At 39.8% G+C, this 21,612-nt stretch overlaps 1 protein-coding gene across 1 annotated transcript; it reads right to left on the bottom strand.

Moving 5' to 3' along the window:
- Positions 1-130: 130 nt before the first annotated feature.
- On the bottom strand, positions 131-21,385 carry vps54 (VPS54 subunit of GARP complex). Its single transcript, XM_084106538.1, has 23 exons — positions 21,250-21,385; positions 19,246-19,431; positions 17,932-18,173; positions 16,912-16,993; positions 16,598-16,632; positions 16,059-16,190; positions 14,782-15,167; positions 13,991-14,117; positions 12,901-13,008; positions 12,178-12,230; positions 11,989-12,085; positions 10,851-11,203; positions 9,098-9,224; positions 7,846-8,027; positions 6,976-7,088; positions 6,727-6,790; positions 6,541-6,646; positions 6,362-6,449; positions 5,633-5,754; positions 5,469-5,549; positions 3,335-3,442; positions 3,146-3,240; positions 131-1,617 (listed from the first exon to the last, which is right to left on the bottom strand). Exons 2-23 carry the CDS (start codon positions 19,400-19,402, stop codon positions 1,512-1,514), a joined length of 2,964 nt encoding a protein of 987 aa, XP_083962664.1. The 5' UTR covers positions 19,403-19,431; positions 21,250-21,385; the 3' UTR covers positions 131-1,511.
- Between the last annotated feature and the right edge of the window lie 227 nt (positions 21,386-21,612).

Below are 21,612 nucleotides of genomic sequence, written 5' to 3'. Positions count from 1 at the left end.
TTTACATTTTCCCAAATGTGCATACTGTACAATGTACCAACTGATTAAAATGGCTAACTATTAAGACTTAAATGTACATTTGATGATATGATTTGGAAACCCGGCCTGTAAGTAATACGCAAAATCAGTGTTTATGTTCACCGTGGCTTTATTAATAATAAAAAGTGCCACATTTTAAAAGGTCAAGCATGCCACAATAGTTTCCCCATCCGTGTATTTCTTCTTGTTCGCAGCATCAGCAGCAGCGAGGGCCCGAAACACACACACACATTAGGCACTTCTACCCCACAGATGGACCGTTTGAGTCAGAAGTCGTCTTCGACACCAGATAAAAGGTTAGGCACTTTTGAACCGGACAGCACAGGTGTTAAATAAGATAATACATGGATTCACTCGAACACAAACCCACCGTCAATGACAAAAGCTCACAGCAAAACACCACATGATTTGAGAAAACACATTCACACTCTCCGGTCACACCAACCAATCACAGGCCTCCATTTATATAGATCACCAGCGGAGAAGAGGCGGGTCACATTAATACTGTGGATGTTAGGGAAGTCAAGTTAATGCAAGGACACAAACTTATAATGAAAGAATTCTTCATGAATAATCTTCTCGTTTTATATATTAAATTACTTTCAATAATTATGCATTATTAGGTGTTTTGGTCCTGGGAGTAAGTGTCACCGATATCTTGACTAGTGTTTGTGCCTAAACCTGATTAACAGAGAAAGGCTTTATCTGAATTAGTTGGGGAGTGTGAAGATCTTCTCCTGTAGACACACCAGCATTTAAATAATGAGTTAAGCATGGACAAGAATCCTCGACCTTTAACCCTCCAGAGTTTTAATACTTCAACTCAGTAAAGCAGTAAAATCATAATCATGTTGACGGAAAAACCAATAACGAGTCAGAAAAGTGTGTTTTAAAACCCTAGTTCTCCAGTCGGCCGTTGTCACCTGAAAGCTTTACTTGGAAAAAACAACAACAAAAAAACACAGAAAAACATGATTGATCAATCAACAACAAAATCAATAAAAATAAATAGCCATTCTTTGATTCATCTGACAGTGATTAAATAATTCAGCAATATTAACAACAACACTAATGGGACAGGATTGCACATGAATGGATAGTTGCACTGTAGTGGTGGTGCTGAAGGAGGCACTGAGGACCAACAGAACACACGTCCCCCACAATGCCCAGCTGCGATTGGTGAACCACACAAGCTTGTCCTGATTTGGTCTCCACAAAAAAACTAAATGTCGGTCCCTCCCGGGCACGTCCTGTCAGTATAGACGCTTCTACGTCACAGGTGAGCCTCCAGGCGCGTTCTCATCGGGGAACACGAGGTGCCGCTCAAGTGTCACGGAGGTATTTAAAAAAATCAAACGAGCGCTTGAGTCCCGAGTCTGTTCACGCACTGACCTCACTTCCTGCTCAGGCTCAGGGGCGGGGCAGGTCACCGCGACGGAGAGGCCTGATTGGCCGGGACGAGCTGTCCGTCATCACCTTTTCTGCTCCCAGATCTCCGGCATGTTTAAGTCCAAACACTCGAGAGAGCGCAGAGCCTGAACGTTCTCCGTGTAAAACGCCACGTCCACCATCACCAGCCTGAGAGAGAGGGAGAGAGAGAGAGTGTGTGAGAGAGAGAGGAGAGAGAGAGAGAGAGAGAGAGAGAGAGAGAGAGAGAGAGAGAGAGAGAGAGAGAGAGAGAGAGTGAGTGTGTGTGAGAGAGGGAGAGAGAGAGTGTGTGAGAGAGAGCGAGAGAGAGTATGTGTGAGAGAGAGAGAGAGAGAGAGAGAGAGAGAGAGAGAGAGAGAGAGAGAGAGGGAGAGAGAGTGAGTGTGAGAGAGAGGGGGAGAGAGAGAGTGTGTGAGAGAGAGCGAGAGAGAGTGAGTGTGAGAGAGAGAGGGAGAGAGAGAGTGTGTGAGAGAGAGCGAGAGAGAGTGAGTGTGAGAGAGAGGGGGAGAGAGGGAGAGAGAGAAAGAGAGAGAGTTAATCGAAAAAAATCTATTTAAAAAATCTAAATGGATCTATTTCTATTTAATATAAAAAATCTATTTAATTGAAGATTACAAGGAATTTTTTAAAAATATATTAATATATTAATTATATATAAAATCAATTATAACGAAAAAATTAAGTATATTAATTTTATATTTATATAAAATTATAAATATAATGAAATAATAATAATAATAATAATAATAATATATATTATTAATATATAATATATATATATATATATATATATATATATATATATATATATATATATATATATATATATATATATATATATATATATATATATATATATAAATAATAGAAAAATATATACATTTTTATATATAAAATGAAAAGGAAATAAGATTTTTTTAAATATATATTAATTATAAATATATGTAAATAATATTTATATATTTGTTTATTTAGATATAAAATACAGTACTACTGTGTTTGTATATATATACTGTATATACACATATACATATACATGTATATATATATATATATATATATATATATATATATATATATATATATATATTAATACAAATTATACTATTCTTTATTATTATATATATATGGATTATATTTATTGTGTATGAATAAATATAAATAATAAATAAATAATTATAATAAATTAATTATTTATACTATTCTTTATTTATATATATATATATATATATATATATATATATATATATATATATATATATGTATGTATATGTATGCATGTTTATTTAAAATAAATATAAACAATATAAATAATATGAGTAATTTTAATTCTTATAAGTAAAATAGTATTTCCTTCTCATATATATATATATATATATATATATATATATATATATATATATATAATTATTATATTTGTAAATTTTATATTTATTATCTATATTTATTATCTACATTATTTACACACACAATTATTGTTTTTTGCCTAAAATGAGGCCTATTTTTGTAATTATAATAGGCTTTATGCTGGAGATCATGTTAACGGCAGGTAAGGTGATCAGATGATGAATGATGCGACCTGTTTTACTAAACGCCAGTTTGTTGCTCATAACCCCAATAGTCAGAGGAGTTTCTCACTTCTGAACACACAGAAACACACACACACACACACACTCACCCGTTCTGCGGTCCGCCATCATTGCTGACCCCCAGTCGAGCCAGCTGCCTCCTCAGATGCAGATTAAACCTGGCGTTGATCCTGAGGAACAGCATCTGCGCACACACACACACACACACACACACACACGATAAACACCACGAGTCTGGAGTGTGACGGCTCAAACACTCGTCACGCAGCGTGTCTCACCTGCGTCTGCTCCTCCGGCAAGAGCTCGTAAATGGCCTCGTGCATTTTGGCCATCTGTTTACACACGTTACGCAAACACGCCGACGGCATGGGCGCCTTCACCTCGTACTGCAGAGGAAACACACGAGTAGCTGATGAAACACACTAACGTCCAGTGCTGGGACACTTACTTTTAAAAGCATTACAATATTACATTACTCCCCCAAAAAAGTAACTAATTGCGTTACTTAGCTAATGCGTTACATTACTTTTGTGTTACTTTTTCTCACCTGGGCTGGGCTTGCTTGTTTTTTAATAACAACAACAAAAAAGTCATATTTTTGGCAAATGTTAAGGCCCTTTCACACCGAAAGTGAAATGAATAATCCTCAGGCTGAAGGAAATGCATATTTACGCATGTACAGTAGAAACACAGCTTTCAGCTTCTGCTGTTCTGGATGAAAGAACAACAGGACTCAGGAGAAGTTCAACACTCTTATTTCTAGATCTAATCTAAAGTCATTTTTGCTTATTTAGTATGGTTGAATGAGATCATTGAAGGTCAGCAGCAAAGACTCTGGTTAATAAAGTGAGATTAAATACATAAAGTATATTTGTGTCATTTAATAGAGTTAATTATAAAAGTTTTGTGTAAAATTCTGAGATCGCACACACACACACACACACACACACACACACACACACACACACACACACACACACACACACACACACACACACACACACACACACACACACACACACACACACACACACACACACACACACACACACACACACACACACACACACACACACACACACACAACACCTCAACATGAGGACAGGAGAGCTGTCAAATTGACAGAGTGTGTAAAAGATATAAAAGATTGGATGACGCGTAATTTTCTTTTATTAAATCCAGACAAGACAGAGGTAATACTTATCGGTTCAAAAAACCGCCCACAGAACCTCTCACAATACAACTTTAACATAGTAGGATGTCCTGTTACTTTATCCTCTACAGTAAAAGACCTGGGTGTTATACTAGATTGCAACCTGTCTTTTGAAAATCATATTTCGTATGTTACAAAAACAGCCTTTTTCCACCTTAGAAACATTGCTAAGCTACGTAATATGCTATCAGTTTCTGATGCAGAAAAGTTAGTTCATGCATTCATGACCTCGAGACTAGATTACTGTAATGCTTTATTAGCTGGTTGTCCTGCATCCTCAATAAACAAGCTACAGTTAGTCCAAAATGCAGCCACTAGAGTTCTTACTAGATCAAGAAAATATGATCATATAACACCGATTTTATCATCACTACATTGGCTACCTATAAAGTCCCGTATTAATTACAAGGTATTGCTACTGACTTATAAAGCCCTAAACGGCTTAGCTCCAGTCTATTTAACGGATCTTCTATCACCCTATAATCCATCGCGCTCTTTAAGATCAATAAATTCAAGGCTTTTGGTCATACCTAGGATATCCAGATCAACCAAAGGAGGGAGAGCATTTTCACATTTGGCTCTGAAACTCTGGAATAGTCTTCCTGATACTGTTCGTTGCTCGGACTCACTCTCCCAGTTTAAAACTAGATTAAAGACGCATCTTTTCGGCCAGGCATTCATATAATATTCTTAATCTTACAGTTCAAACTACAATCCGGCCTCTAGTTCATAAATGCCAGAGGAGAACTGGCCCCCGACTGAGCCTGGGTTCTCCCAAGGTTTTTTTTTCTCCATTAGGTCACCTGATGGAGTTTTAGGAGACCATTAGGTCACTTGATGGAGTTTTTTCGGTTCCTTGCCACTGTTGCCTTTGGCTTGCTCAGTTGGGGATATTTTTGGGGATATTTAATTTAATTTTATCAATCAATAAATTCCACTAGAAATAAACCTTGTTGTATTATTTTAATTTAATACTGTGAAGCTGCTTTGATACAATCTGTATTGTGAAAATCGCTATACAAATATACTTGACTTGACTGTCAGTCAATACACGTGAATGAATGAATGAATGAATGAATGATAGTTTGTTGTAAATTGAAAAAGTAATGTGTTACTTTACTAGTTACTTGAAAAGTAATCTGATTACATAACTCAAGTAACTTGTAATGAGTTAAACACAACACTGCTATATCACTCACTTTAGACAGAGCCTTCTCGAACATGCTGTCCATGATGGCCACTAGTTTGGCAGAGATCTCTGAGATGTGGTCGTTATAGTCCTGAAGAGAGAGTGAAAGCAGCTGTCAGCGAGACACGCTAGCGGGTACGGTGTGTGTGTGCGTGTGTGTGTGTGTGTGTGTACCTTGGTGATGTGGTCGAAGTGGCGCAGTATGCTGTACTGTTTGGGCTGCAGTCTGGTCTCGAAGTGCGCTCGGATCACAGGGATGTAGAGAACCACCAGCTGAAGACAGCGAGACGCCAGAGCTGAGGACACACACACAAACACACACACACACGGACATGACTTTGTGTGAATGGATGAAATCAAACTGACTTTTTTAAGACCTGCAGAAAAAAAAAAGCTAGTTAAGGAGTTAATACAGTTTTTTATCCATACAGGATACAAATATCATCCCCTCCTCATTAAAACTGAGCCATGAGAGTATGAGTGTGTGTTTAGTGTTCAGTGTAGTGTGTGTAGGTGTGTGTGTTCAGTGAGTTTTTAGCGTGTGTTCAGTGTGTAGTGTGTTCAGTGTGTTTTTAGTGTGTGTGTTCAGTGTGTAGTGTGTGTTCAGTGTTAAGTGTTCAGTGTGTAGTGCATGTTCAGTGTATGTGTTCAGTGTGTGTGTGTTCATATAAAGCGCTGCTGCGTTAGACGTGACCCAGGTTTCTGGTGGTGTGTTCAGTGTGTAGTGTGTGTGTGTTCAGTGTGTAGTGTGTGTGTGTGTTACCCAGGTTTCTGGTGGTGTGTTCAGTGTTTGTGTGTTCAGTGTGTAGTGTGTGTGTGTTACCCAGGTTTCTGGTGGTGTGTTCAGTGTTTGTGTGTTCAGTGTGTGTTCAGTGTGTGTGTGTGTGTGTGTGTGTGTGTTACCCAGGTTTCTGGTGGTGATGGTCTTCAGCCCCACGACCTGCAGCGCTCCGGCTCCGAGCACCAGCTGGCAGCTCCGGGAGTTGAAGTGCTGTGTCGCCACGGAAACAAAACACAACCTGTCAGTCAAGTGATGTCACACTGCAGTCAGAAGGAAGTGAAGATCACACACACACACACACCTTGAGCAGGTCGGTGAGGCGCGTGAGGATGTCAGTGGTGATGGAGGGAATGTCGTTCACACACTGGCAATACTCCAGAAACATCCGGATCAGCAGCAGCACCGTCCTATCAGAGGCCACAAGGTCAGAGGTTAAAGGTCACAAAGGGAAACTCGCCGGTGAAATGAAGTGCTGAAAACCACTCACCCGACCACAGCGTACTTCTGCCCGTCCACACACAGAAACTCACTGGGCTTCCGGTCCTCCGACACTGAGGGACACAAAACACACCTTTCAAACCTCAACAATAAAAACCAAACTGCAATTAGAATAATAAACTGCAGTAAAGGACGCAGTTAAACCCGAGTCATCCTATTGTACTGTACAATAAAAAAAATCAATTTATTAAACTAATCAAATAATGTATTGCAATAGTTCAAGCAGGCGGTTTGGTACCCGTGTGTCTGTGTTCAGGAAGACTGATGCGTCCGTCAGCGATGGAGTCCACCAGATCCTGGAACTCCACAGGGACCTCGGCCTGCTTCCAGCGCTCGTTATCCAGCAGCAGACTGCACACACACACACACACACACACACACACACACACCTGAAGCATTCAGCTCTTCAAACTCTAAGGCCTTGTCCACACTAGTACGTTCTCGTTTGAAACCGCAGCTTTTTCTCTCCGTTGTGTCCGTCCGTCCACACTGAGACGCCGTTTTATTAATGAAAATGAAGCTTTTTGAAAACACTCTCCAGAGTGGATCAATTTAGTGTGTTTAGTTTAGTGTGGACTGTCAAAACTGAGGTATTTAAAAACAATGATGTAAGTTTAGTCATGTGACGCATATTGAGCCCATAGATATTCATGTTTAAACTGGTATTGTGCCTGTTAAGTGCTGTTCACTTTCACACGGTTGTTAAAATATGTGACTTTACACACTCTTCATATCACAATCCAGCAAAGATGACAGAAAATTCACTCGCATTTACTGTCCTGCGGCAAAACATGAGCAGTCGCGATTTAGACCAAACATATAATGATGAGTGAGAGCGACCTGAACACATCAGTGAATGAGGAGATCCTGTCAGAAGAATTGCGTGATAACTTTATTATTTATGTTTCCGTCTGTATCATCTCAGGGAGCTTTTGTGAGGTTTTACACAATCGCAGCATTTAGTGTTTTTTAGAGTTTCTCATCCTCACTGAAACGTCGCAGAACGCTAGTGTGGACGGAGAGCGTTTATAATGAAATGAAAACGCCGTTTTCAAATGTCTCCGGACTGATGTAGACGTAGCCTAAAGCATGGTGTGTTAGTGCGTACCTGAGTTTGGTCTTGCGCTCCTCGTGGAAGCGCTGCACGAAGCGGTTGGCCTGACTCTGTAGCGCCCCCCTCAGGCTCATGCTGCGCCGGACACACTCCTGCTCAGTGTCCTGGACGAACGACTCCACCGCCTGACTCAAACGCACGAACTCCGCCGAACTCAAGCGCTCCAGAGAGCCGTCCTGCAGAGACAGACTATCAACTCCTCATCCTCATCCTCCCCTCGGCTCATTTTGACCCCAAATTCATTTAAAAAAATAAAAAATAAAACTGAGTGTTCATCAGAGGGGTCCAACACTTTATTTTATAGTGTCCTTGTTACATATGTTACATGTACTTACCATAGTAATAACAGTAAATTACATCCAACTAACCCTCAACCAAATCCTAATCCTACCCTAACCCTATAGTAAGTACATGTTGTTTAATTATTATACACAGTACTTAAATATGTAATTACACTGTAACAATGACACCTTAAAATAAAGTGTAACCAAAAAAACGTATGGATTCGAGGAGTTTTGTGGTTGAAATTTAAAAAAGTAACAAATCCTTCCCTCGGGTCAGTTTGACCCCCATAGAAATGAATGGAATGTGAGGAATGCTTCAGTACACACAGAAAAACCTAAAAATGCTCAAAATTCAAACTAAAAATGCTCAAACTTTACCAAAAAAAATTATTTTATAATGTCTACATGTGTATCTGAATGCCTACTGAAGAGAAATGACTTTAGGAGCCAGGGGAACAGCTCATTTGTGCCATATAGAGCTATAAGGCCATCTAGTGAATTTAGTCATGAAATATCATGTTATATGTGTTTTTTTCCCACAAGAGGTCAGCAAAGACACCCGATGTAAGATATTTTGAGCTGAATTAAAAGATTTTTTTTAAAAATTTAATTTAAGTTGAAAGAATGTGAGGAATGTGCTTAAATTACTATTTATTTATTATATATTGATAAAATCTAGTCATTTAAGTAAGGGATAATAGAGCGAGGCAGTTGTTATAGTGAATAGAACACCTGTTTTTCATGGCAACAGTGTGTTATACTACGCATTCTACATTAGAATTCAACCAAGCCATGTAATAAAAGGTAAATAAAATAAAAAACAACTTGGCTTTGGGCTTTTTGTCTTCGGGTCATTTTGACCGGCGAGGGAAAGATGGAAGGAACTGAGTGATTTAAGGGTTTGAAAGCAGTGAGCCGATAAACCGCCCGAGCTGGTCCGGGTGTGTGTCATGCGTGTTCACCTTGGCTCGGGTCATGAGCACTTTGACGCAGCGATCGTGACAGACGTCTGACGCCGTGTACAGCAGCTCCTGAACGTTATTGGCCACGCGACCCAGCTCCAGATCAGACGGCATGACGTCCTCACTCCTGCCAGAGAGAACACACACGTTACTGACGCTCTCGCTGCTGACACACAAGTGTCTTCAGATGTGATGTTTATTCCTCACATTTAAACACACACAGGATCTTAAACATAAAGGAACAAAAACATGTCTAGATCGTATTTCGCCCCAAAAATTAAAACTAAAATGAAATAAAAAAATGTAATGCATGATAAAATGTATACTTTGTTTACATTTTTTTTAGCATTGTGACATTGTTTTCTTTATAATTAACATATTTAAGCCCAAATTCCCATTACTGTAATGAGCAAAAAGATGATCTTTTCATTAAAATCATGGTGAATTTCAAGTATGTTTCATTACTGTATCACATTGAGAAAAATGTCCAGAATAATCTTTTTGCATTACAGTAATGAGAATTTGGGCAGATATTTTGTGCTGAATTGTTATGAAAACTATTCAAAAAAAAAAAAAATAATTCAATTTTGAGGGTTGAAAATAGGCTTTAATTTCTGTATGCAAAATATTATTTTGAAAAACTATCAAAAAAACAGTAATATTGTGAAATATTATTACAATTTAAAATAGTTGTTTTCTATGTGAATATCTGTTAAAATGTAATTTATTCCAGTGATCAAAGCTGAATGTTCAGCATCATTACATCATTAGTCTTCAGTGTCACATGATCCTTCAGAAATCACTGTAATATGATGATTTGATGCTCATGAAACATTTATGAATATTATCAGTGTTGAAAACAGTTGAGCCGCTTTTAAATAGATAGGAAGTTCAAAAGAACAGTGTTTATTTAAAATAGGTAAGATGTTTATAATGTTACAGATTTCTGTGACCTTTGATCAATTTAAAGGCCCAGTTTACTTCTGACATTAAGATGTGTTTTGGTCGATCGGATCACAAGTAGACGAGGGAGACACATTCCCGTTCACACCTGGTGTTTTAACCCGTCTCTTTCGTCCACTTTCAGCCACTTCTGTCCTGATTTCTTCGAGGAGAGGGTCTATGGGCGGGGAAATGTGTGTGTTTTTTCAGATCTTTCGATCTAATGTATGAAATAAGCTAACACTATTAACATATGAACGCGACCGGAGAGACGGAAAAACACACGGAGATCATCAGCTTTAGTTTCGGCTCTGACAGCCACAAGATCAGCCGAACGCTGTGAGTGTGTGTTAGAAATCAGGAAAGATGAGAGAACATTGTGCTTGATACGTTTTTCATCTTCAAACCAAACTCGAGTCTCCAGCCGATAGTTTAAAGTCTGTCTAGAGCTCTTCCCATAATGTTCACACATTAGATCAGTAGACGGAGAGAAGACGGTCTTTTGTGTCTGTTTGAACACATTCGACCACATGAGCGTCTACACTACAAAACACGAATGTGTTTTCAACTTCCTCTGGAAGTGCTGGAAAGTGGACGAGCTCAAACATTTTAGACCCCATTCACACCTGTATTTAGTATCGTCCACTTGTGATCCGATCGACCAAAATGCATCATAATAGCAGGTGTAAACAGGGCCAATGTTTCCTTGCTGAATAAAAGTATTAAGTATTAAAGATCTTATTGAGCCACAACTTTTGGTAGTGTAAATGAAAAGCATTGGACAGTATGAACAGCGTGTTGAGAGACTCACAGAGCAGCAGCGCCCCCGGCGGGCAGGGAGGAGGTAGTGTTGTAGTTGTGTTCCCTGCTGGAGGAGGACTCTGTGGTGGCGGAGGCCGAGTCGCTCCCGCAGGCCTCAGTGCGCGGCTGTGCTCTCGTCTGCGCTGGAACGCTGCTGCGCGCCTCGGCTTCGTTCAGCGCGTCGCTGATGAAGAGCCCCTCGTGAGTGAGATACGCAAGCTCCGCCTCCCCGGAGTGATGAACCCCCGAATCCTCCTCGTCCTCCTGGGAATGATTAGTTGCGGGGGTGACGTCTGCTATCCGACTCCTCTGGCTGCTGTCCAGCACTTCCAGCACCACGTTACGGATGACGCTGAGTGTAGCCTGGAACAAACGCGTGTGAGTTTGCATTGTAGAGGACAAATGCGTTACTGAGCTTGCAACGTTTTGACTGGGAAATGGAGGCTAAAGGTCAAGTTCGGCCTCCATACTAGATACTCTACACGTATATCTCAAAGGTAATGCTGCTTTTTAAAGGGGTGGTTGATTATGATTTCACTTTTCTAACTTTAGTTAGTGTGTAATTTTGCTGTTTGAGCTTAAACAACATCTGCAAAGTTACAACTCTCAAAGTTCAAAGCAAAGGGAGATACATTTTTAGGAACTACAACAAACGGCTGGTTGAGACTACACAACATTCCAACATTTGACATCACTAACCCTAAAATTTACATAAACCCCGCCCCCGGAACACGATTTTGAAGCTCCGCCCTCTGTGCCGGGAGCAGTAGCTCATTTGCATTCAAAGGGACAGGGACAATTTTAACATGCTATATATAAATATCTGTGGGGTATTTTGAGCTAAAACTTCACATACACACTCTGGGGACATCAGAGACTTATTTTACATCTTGTGAAAAGGGTCATTATACCATCCCTTTAAAATGTATCCTTACCAGTGTTGTTTTTAACTAAAACTATTGGTGAACATTAACTGATCCGCCTGCAAGGCCTAGTTGACGTCTGCCAAAAAGAGGAGTGGAACTAGTAATTTTTGATGACATTATGAATTATTATTATTATTATGTTTTCTATGCGATATCATGTCCAGACGATGGTTTATGACACGTATTGTCAGGGTTTTCACTGCAGTTGATGAGTTGATTTACCTTGATCCTCTTGAGGAACAGGATGAAGTGTTCAAATATATCCAGCAGCAGATCAAACCACTGATGAAACGTCATCAAGCGCATCTGTTCATGAAATCTGCATCACACACACACACACACACACACATACACACAGTCAGCTGTGATAAACAGTGCTGTGATATTCATACTGAGTGGACGTGAACTCACTTGACAGTGTCTGCATCAATCTCACTGATCTGCGACACAGACTTCTCAACACACTGTAGGGAAAGAAAGAGAAATAATTTAAAGAAACATTCACTTTTGTTTTAAAGTGCCCCTAATATGCCATTTTAAAGGCTCCTAATTTTAAGACCCAGTCTGTTGTGATTGGTCTACTCTGCTCTGATTGGTCAGATGGTCCAGTATGTTGTGATTGGTCTACTCTGCTCTGATTGGTCAGATGGTCCAGTATGTTGTGATTGATCTACTCTGCTCTGATTGGTCAGATGGTCCAGTATGTTGTGATTGGTCTACTCTGCTCTGATTGGTCAGATGGTCCAGTCTGTTGTGATTGGTCTACTCTGCTCTGATTGGTCAGATGGTCCAGTCTGTTGTGATTGGTCTACTCTGCTCTGATTGGTCAGATGGTCCAGTATGTTGTGATTGATCTACTCTGCTCTGATTGGTCAGATGGTCCAGTATGTTGTGATTGGTCTGCTCTGATTGGTCAGATGGCTCAGTCTGTTGTGATTGATCTACTCTGCTCTGATTGGTCAGATGGCTCAGTCTGATGTGATTGGTCTACTTTGCTCTGATTGGTCAGATGGCCCAGTCTGTTGTGATTGGTCTGCTCTGATTGGTCAGATAACCCAGTCTGTTGTGATTGGTCTACTCTGCTCTGATTGGTCAGATGACCCAGTCTGTAGTGTTCCCATCCCTGTGCCTCACCTGCCGTACGACGTTCTTGGCAGCGCGGATCATCTCGTCACTGTAAATGTCCAGGAAATCCAGCTTCCTCTGTCTCAACAGGCCGAAGACAAGAGACTGCAAACGATCCTGTAATAAACACACACAAACTCAGATGTGTAACCACAACACAAGAAAATCAAAACACCACCCATAATACATGCTGCTGAGATTTTCTTGATTTGATTTCCAATTAAAAATAAATCAGACGTCATCATCTCTGCATTTGTTCTTTCATTACTGAAATTGAATGCAATCAGCGGTTTGGCTGACTCGTCGGCGTGGGAATTAGAGCGACATCACAAACCTTTCCTGACGCTGCAGACTGCTTTGTGACCTGTGTGAGAAAATCCCACACTGTAAACCTCAAACCAACACTGACCCACATCCAACACAAACATGATCTGGTTGACGGGGCACAGTCATGTGACCTGGTTTACTGGGCTGCACTTATTTCACACCTGGAAACTGGAAACCGCTGCTGTGGTCTGCTTGTGGGAACGTGACGGTGCCACAACAATGACTTTTACTGGAGAGTTCAGTTTCGCATTTGAAATGGCATCACTTGTGAAACAATTCTGTGCCAGTCCCAACATGCCTGGGTTTTCAGATGGCAAAAAAGTGTTTCAAGTGATTGAGTTTTTTTCCTCTTATTTTTTTACACTACTGTTCAAAAGTTTGAGGTCAGTAAGATTTTTTTACTTATAGGTAATACTTATATTCAGCAAGAATGCGTTAAATTAATCAAAAGTGCCGTAATGATAATCAAAAGTAATGATGCTGTAAATTCAGCTTTGATCACAGGAGTAAATTACATTTTAAAATATATTCAAACAGAAAACATTTTAAATTGTAATAATATTTCACATCATTACTGTTTTACTGTATTTTGATTACTTAAATAATTGTATAAACAGATGAACAGTTTGAAGTTGCAGTTTAGTTTCGATAAATGTTTTTTTAACTTGAGAGGAAGTTTTGTGCTTTGAGAGATACGGTAAGTTGCCATTGTACAATGAACTCTGTTATTTCAGGAAATAAAGTTCCTCATGAAATGTGGAAGAGGTCTGACCTTCTCCATGACCTGAATGTCCTCCTCAAAGGGTCGATTGAGGTCGCTTTGAGCGTATGTGGAGAAATCAGCCACCATCATCTTATCGATCAGCCTCTCCATCTCACAGAGCTGAGAACCCAGATGTCTGCGGGAAGAGACAGACACAAATGACAGGACATACAGTCAAACAAAAAATGATATAATAATAATAATAATAATAATAATTGATATAATTTTTGATATGTTTACTAGTGTATGCAGAACTCTATAGTTCATTTATGTAAGTGGAGAGAGCAAAATAAAGTAAACTGTGACATTATACCCAAATATTCTTCATACAGTGACTACCAGTAAAATGTATACAAATTTGGGAACAAATATTCTTCAGACACTTTGAGCTGACCATGTTTTGCTGAAGTGTTTTGTCTGTAATTGCTAATGTGACCTTTTCACACACAGACTGAACTAAATGAAGCATTGCTTGGTCATTGGTTGAGCTAAACTGGTGTTATCTAATTGTGAGGTTAAATTAAACAGCTGACAGATATTCAACATAATTCATCTGTGAGACAGTCTAACAGAAGGATGGACAAAACCAGAGAAATATCAACTGATTTAATAACTCTGAGTTTATTGTCGTATTTTATTACCATTTTCTAGCGAATAAAACTGTGATAATGTGAGAAATGTTGAATACATTTTTGGTTTGACTGTAAACAGCAACATCTAAACATCCTGATCTGTCAGGCGACTCTCTCCTGTTTCTTATCAGCATGTTTCCTAGTAAACGTGTGTGTGTGTTTGCGCACCTGAAGCTGTGTATTCCCTGCAGTTCCTGCTGCAGAACCTCCTTGGTGGTGGCGATGAGCTCGAGCGCCCCGACGAACTCTGATGTGGAGAGCAGTAGCTGCACCGTGGGCTGCGTCTGGTGCACCGCGGCCATCAGCTTCAGCTTATTGTGCAGTTTAGCGCAGTTGTTGCGTGTGAGAGCGTCCCGTAGCGCCCGCAGCGGCCCACGGCACATCACACGGTCGATGGCGGCGGTACGAGCGCGAAGCTTAGCCACGGAGTCGGCCGTCTCTCGCAGCCGGTCCTGGAGCTCGTGCTGAGACGACATGGCGTGGAAGAAGGCCTCGGAGCGAAGAGAGATCTGCCGAGCGATGCTCACCTCCACCACGTCCAGATAGTGACTCAACTACACACACACACACACACACAAAAATGAGCAACAGTAATGTTTTTTTCTAAAGGCATGTTTATAAAAGCTACTTAAATGCCCTAATTGAACTGTGAAACCAGGCCTTAGAGATGTTCTGCCTTACTTCATTTGTATATTTGCTCTATTGTTTTTATTTGCTTAATTGTTCATGCTGTTTATATAATTATTTGACTGTTTACTAGTCTTAAATGTTTAGGTTTGCTTGGAAAGAATAGTAGAAACATTTACTTAAGCAATACCCAAATTGTTAATATTTATATAAAAAATATTGATATTAAAATTGTACATTTAAAATGAATTTAAATAAGCATTTTGCCTATTTAAATTGTAAAAATATCCTGGGTATTGGTAGCAAGTTAATATGAATTAAAATTCAATTAAAACCTTAAAAACTATGACCTAAAAACAAAAACAAATGGTATGGAGAAATGTATTTAGATTTATTGGTAGCAGGGTTACTACAATTAACTAAAACTAAAACCATAAAAAATGTTTTTACTTGAAATAAATGGTAACTGAAATAAAATATTTCTAAAAATTTTTTTTTTTTATTTCAGCTAGTTGCCAAAGCATAATTTCTATTTTTTATTTAATTTGAAGTAAACTAAAGTAACTAAAATTACTAAAAATTAAATAAAAATGGACATAAAAAAAAAATCAATAACTAATAAAAATTAAAAAAGACAACAAAATGAATATAGCTGCGAGCAGCGATGACGGGCCCAAGCTGGTGGCACCGCTACCCCGGTGCCTTTAGTTACCCAAAAGGCAAATGGAAAATAAAAACTAAAAACTAAAATAAATTATTTAATAGACTACAATAGTATCTAACACTGATTGGTTCTGCTGATAATGATAGACGGGCACCTTTTCCTGCAGTAACCGTGACGACGCCACATCTCGGCTGTTCTTGCCCCCGGCGACGCTGAAGTGAGACCATGGCAACACGGCGTTAAAGGTGGCCGGATCGTTCAGCACAAACTCGGGCTTCATGAAGATCTGAGCGAGAGAGAGAGAGATGAAAATGAACAGGCAAGGAAACGTTTGCCCTTTTAAAACTGTGGCCTCGGATTGAGAACTATTTCCCATTGGCATTTAAAAAAAAAAACTCTTCCAGTAAAGATGAACAACAACATTTCAAACTTGGATTTAAGACGATAAAATAAACGAAAAGGTAAAAGCCTGTGCACTTAAATTCTCAGGAGAGAACGAACTTCTCGCCTCATCGTGAATGTCATAATACTGAAATAATAACTGTGAAATATTATTACAATTTAATACAATGCTGAAGAAACATTTGATGCTTAAGAAACATTTCTGATTATTATCAGTGTTGAAAACAGTTGTGCTGCTTCATATGTGTGTGGAAACAATGATTATTTTTTTCAGGAGTCTTCAGTCCTCACCTTAGGCACCTGATCCAGCTCAGCTCTGGCTTTATCTGCAACACAAACGAGCCACAAACACACATTAGAAAACATTAGACTCATTCGAGTTCGTCTCCTGTTAAGTAAGTTCAGTGATGGTTCATTTTTGTTGTAAAAAAGTTATTAATTTAGTTCATTTATATATATATAGCCGCTCTGGAGAAAACAGTGTTGTCATCATCCAGCTCAGTTCAGTTCTCATATAATGTTGTCAATGCAGGCAGAGCAATAATATTGTTGGATATTAAATGAAGTGTTTGTGTGCAGATGCAGTGCCGGTCAGTGAGGCGTACCGTGATTATTGGTGATGGTGGGCACCGCCAGGTCGTCTTTGCTCTGGCAAACGTTCTTACAGCGCTCGTGAATCTTCTCCCTCTGAGAGACACAAACAAACCGTGAGAAACCCGCGTACCAGAGCTGCCTTTCCAAAAACAGATCTGGTGTTTCCGATCACAGAACCGGCTAAAAACAGAAGATGTTCCTCTGAAGGAAACGCCGGTGGAAAACGAGAGTCATTTAACCTTCGGAAAACCACAGAGACAAACAAGCTGCCATCGTCTGGAGCCCGTGAGAGATAAACACGGGGAACACAGACTAAAGACACATTTCTCTGCTTTAAGGGCCTCAAAGGCTATTAATACACCGTGAGATTAACAACGACACACACAGGTCTACACACACCGCGAGACGCTGAACTAGACAGCAAGTTTAGGTATTTTCTTGTCATCTAATTGTCGTTTATTCCATTTTTGCTTAATTTCAAAATTCCAAAAACGTATTTAATAGTTTTAAAGTCCCCCTGTGGTGAAAGTCCAGCTTTTAATGTTATGTGTCTATGTGGTGTGTTTAATATGCTTTAAGACAAACCACTTAAAACCACTATTGTAACCAATCAGATCAACGTGTGAACGAGTGGATCTCTGAGCTGGAGTGAGTGAGTGGAGGAGGGGCTAATTTGCATATTCATAGAACCACGTATATTAAATGAGGCAAGGGTGTCGAGTTACATTCAAGCTATTTTAAGACATGAAGATTTTTTTTTCAAGGAAAAAACTTTTAAAGATGTCATTTCGGTGATCAAAGATGAGTTTTAAGGGATAAAATGATTGACTACAGGGGGACTTAAACAATAACAGCACTTTTAGAGCATCATCAGCTGACAGTCACATGATGGGGAACGATGACAGTTATGTCTTTTTCCTTCTCGCTCTCTCTCTCAATACAGACAAGATAAGAATATTTCTGACTAGTTATTTCATCTCTGTCTCTCTCTCTCTCTCTCTCTCTCTCTCTGAATAATTGAGAAGTGTCACCTGAGCCGTCTCCTGCAGGTAGGAGCTGAAGTGTTCTCGGGTGATGTTGGGCAAGTAGAAGGAGGGCATGACGTCAGTCTCAGTGAAGTCCAAGCCCCACGTCTTAGTGAAGAAGTCGGACTCTCTCTTAGTCAGCCTGGGGTCGTTCAGGGCCGCGGGGAGGTTCACTTTAGAGTTATACACAGTCCAGCGGTGCTGGTCGGCCACGACAGACGGCCCGTCACAGAGGCCACGGCCTTCACCTGCACAGAGGACGACTGCATTTTACACTCACATGAGAACATTTAACATCCAGGGAATCTTTCCATTCCACAAAAGGTTCTTTAGATTATTAAAATGGTTATTTTTTTAGAACTGTTCAATGAAAGACTCTTCTGGAAACCTACTATGGCATCACTGCAAAAAGATTTCTCGTTGTTACATTGCCATTTTTTGGTGAAATTTACAAGCAATTTCTGAGTGAAAATTGTTTCTACATAATTCAAAGGACCGGAGTCAATTATTCCGCTTATATTACGGTATCCACACCTCAAGACATTGTTCAGATGTTGCATTTCAAGACATTTGTCAGGTTTTTGTTCTTAAAACGCTCTTGAGTGTAGGGCTAATTTCTTATACATCTTAGCCCAAGCCTCCATTGCCAATTCCAAAACATTATTTTAGAGATAAAGAGACTTCAGCCACTGATAGCAGTCTAATGCAGTTATTAATGCAGTTATAGAGAGGGGGGGGAGAGGTTTATTAACCAGAGCAGAGCTGACAACACACAAGTGTGTCCTTACTGTATGTGTGTGTGTGTTTAAGTGGGAGAAAGATGTGCTTTCCGTACATAATAAAACGCAATTTTGTGTCAAACAAATTGGAAATAATTTCTCATTTTTATCCTATTGTTTACTATATTTATTTGCTGGGTCAGTGTCGCTGTGGGTTTTGGTTCTTTTGCTGTTGTCGGCTGTAAGGATCTTTGAAATAACTAAAATCATTTGGTGAAGTGATATGAAACTATAATGTGATCAAGTCCTGCCTGGAACTACTTTACCCGTGCGTTTCCCTGAAAATACTTGCACACCTTAAAACGTTCGTCAACCTATCAGAATCAAGCATTCAACAGCCCCTGTAGTATAAAAAGATAATAAAGTACTGTCAATAACAGTAAAGATAACACAAGCACTACCAAAATCCTCATGTCAGGATGGAGGCAATGTGTGTCAACACCTACATACGTCCCAAATTTCATAAAACACTCCATATCCATATCATGTAACCCGGCGTTTTCCAGAGGAAGAGCCCGTTTCCCAGTTTCTGAGATCTCACCGGTGGGCTCCTTAGGGCAGACGTCCGGGAGGGAGCGCGGGGTCCGATAGTGTCTGGGGGCCATCGAAGGGTCCCGGGGCTTCCGGAAGAGCCCGTCGCTGGAGCCGGCGCCTCTTCCTCCTCCTCCGCTGGACTGAGGTATCGGATTGGAGGACATCACTACGGATCCCTCACATATGAGGCTGACTGAAACGAGAGAACAAGAGAACGACGTCAACATCCTGTCACGGCACAGGAAACGCCCGTCTGTTAGGGGAAATCAACGTCTGATCTGAGATAACTATTCAGATTCATTGTATTGATAGACACACTTTTAAGGACTTCAAAACAGAAACGGCCATTCACTGCCATTATAAAGCTTTGAAGAGCCAGGACATTTTTTAATATAACTCTGATTGTATTCATCTGAAAGAAGAAAGTCATAAACACCTAGGATGGCTTGAGTACATTTTCATTTTTGGGTGAACTATCCCTTTAAATGTACAAGTGGTAAAAAAAACACACTGGGGTATAAAACAAGTGAGTAAGAGTGAAAAGCACAAAGAGGAATATGAATTCACACACACACACACATACACACAGAACATCCTGCAGCTGTGTGTGCAGCCACCTAAATCATTTCTACTCATGGCAGCAGTTTAATCAGATGTGCGGACCGCATCTCACACCTGAGTGAGCAGAGCGAGAGGAACTGCAGGCTGAGCGTGAACGAGTGAAGATCAGATCTACTGCACAACAGCTGAACTCAAGCTCTCGAGCGGCCGATGAGAAGCAGAGCGCAGGCTTTCTAGTCATTCAGAAGCAGAAACGAGAGCGCTGAGGTTTCACTCCTCCGACGTGCTGCGGTTTGACTTCGGCTGCCGTGGAGTCAGAGAGCAAAAACACAAGCACAACACACACTCCACAGAGCTGCAGCGTCAGACTCGAAACACTCACCAGAAACACACATTCATCCAGCTCAACTTTACCCACGACTCAAACCGGTCACCAACTTCATCCACTCCACGAATTGTATTTAATACAACACTACACTTTATGTAAAGAAAAACTATTAATTAAGAAAAAGCGAAAAAAAAAAATTCTAAATCCTCATTAGTGGTAAGAGATATATTCATATTTCAAATCAGCTTCACAGAAAACACATTTCAACGTTTCAATTTCTAATGAAGAGGGAATCGTCCACTATTGTTTTATATAGAGTTGTTATATAGTCTATGCAGTTCCATCAGAAGTAACTGCAATTTTATTACAGAAAAACTAGTCCCTTACATTACTTTAAAGTAAAGTAATTAAAATACATTACACCCAACACTGCATACAATATACACTTTTTAATGTACCAGCCATGTGCAAATAATTAAACGCCCTTGCACTGAATTTGCCCAAACACGCACATAGTAAATATTGATATATTGAATAAAATGTTATTTTTATGGATAAGACAGGACACGTGACAGATGAGTTCAGCATCTGGGAGTTGATCAAATCAGACAGATCAATCATTACCTCACAATGAAGCTACATTTAAACAGCCTATATCTCAATAACTACACACATTTATTATATTATTATGAGAAATTATAGATGTGTATTGACCTAGAAACGTATGACTGACAGCTCAAACCTTCATTATCTTCGCTTTAGCGTCAAGTGGAGACAAAACCGGCTTTAATATTTGAAAATTTACAATATTAATTATTATTAAAACATAATTATCATTAATAATACCTGATGAAATTACTGGCGAGGAGCAAAACAAATCACCTCAGCGCAACTATCACTTTAACTGACACACGTACGAATAAATGAGCATTTTAAGAGCATTTGTGCGTAATTTCTGCTGGTTTTATAGTAGTTTTGTGAGTTGAGTTTGTTATTGTGTGTTACACGTAATGATCCGCTGCTAGCCTGAGCGCTAATCATAATAAACGCCCGCTCCAGCGCCATTGACGCCCCGCACACTCACTCATAAACACGGCCGTGTGTGTCTGCGACGGCGAGTACCTGTTATATGAGATAAAGCAGCTCCTGGCGATCATAATATCATCAGATCCCGGTCACATCCTCACAGATGTGAGGCTCATATCACACAACTCAGCGGTCCGCCGGTCACCGGCCCATGATGCACTGCGCGCGCAACGCAGACACTTCCGGTTTACCAGTTGTTTTCTGTCAACGCGTACACGAATCTTACTCCGTCACACAATCATTCATTGCTTCTGTGAAAGGAGTTTATCCCCAAACTTTTGCCAAAAATGTGTGCTTTTGGAGATAAAGTCTTTTCATGTTACGTTTATAGTTATTTATTAATATTCCTCGCAAAACTTTACATTCTTTAAAGAAATAGCTTATCTTTCCCGTTTTCAA

Source organism: Abramis brama (assembly GCF_963993115.1).
Source record: "Abramis brama genome assembly, chromosome: 2".
NCBI classification, from domain to species: Eukaryota; Metazoa; Chordata; class Actinopteri; order Cypriniformes; family Leuciscidae; genus Abramis; species Abramis brama.
Note: the sequence above shows the minus strand (reverse complement) of the source record. Positions and strands in the feature narration are given on the sequence as shown.

Coding starts and splice junctions, on each gene's coding strand:
- vps54 (XM_084106538.1), bottom strand. CDS start 19,402: ATGTCCTCCAATCCGATACCTCAGTCCAGCGGAGGAGGAGGAAGAGGC. Junction 7,089..7,845: donor GAGCGCAAGACCAAACTCAG/GTACGCACTAAC, acceptor GTGTGTGTGCAG/TCTGCTGCTGGATAACGAGC. Junction 5,550..5,632: donor ACTTCGACCACATCACCAAG/GTACACACACAC, acceptor CTCTCTCTTCAG/GACTATAACGACCACATCTC.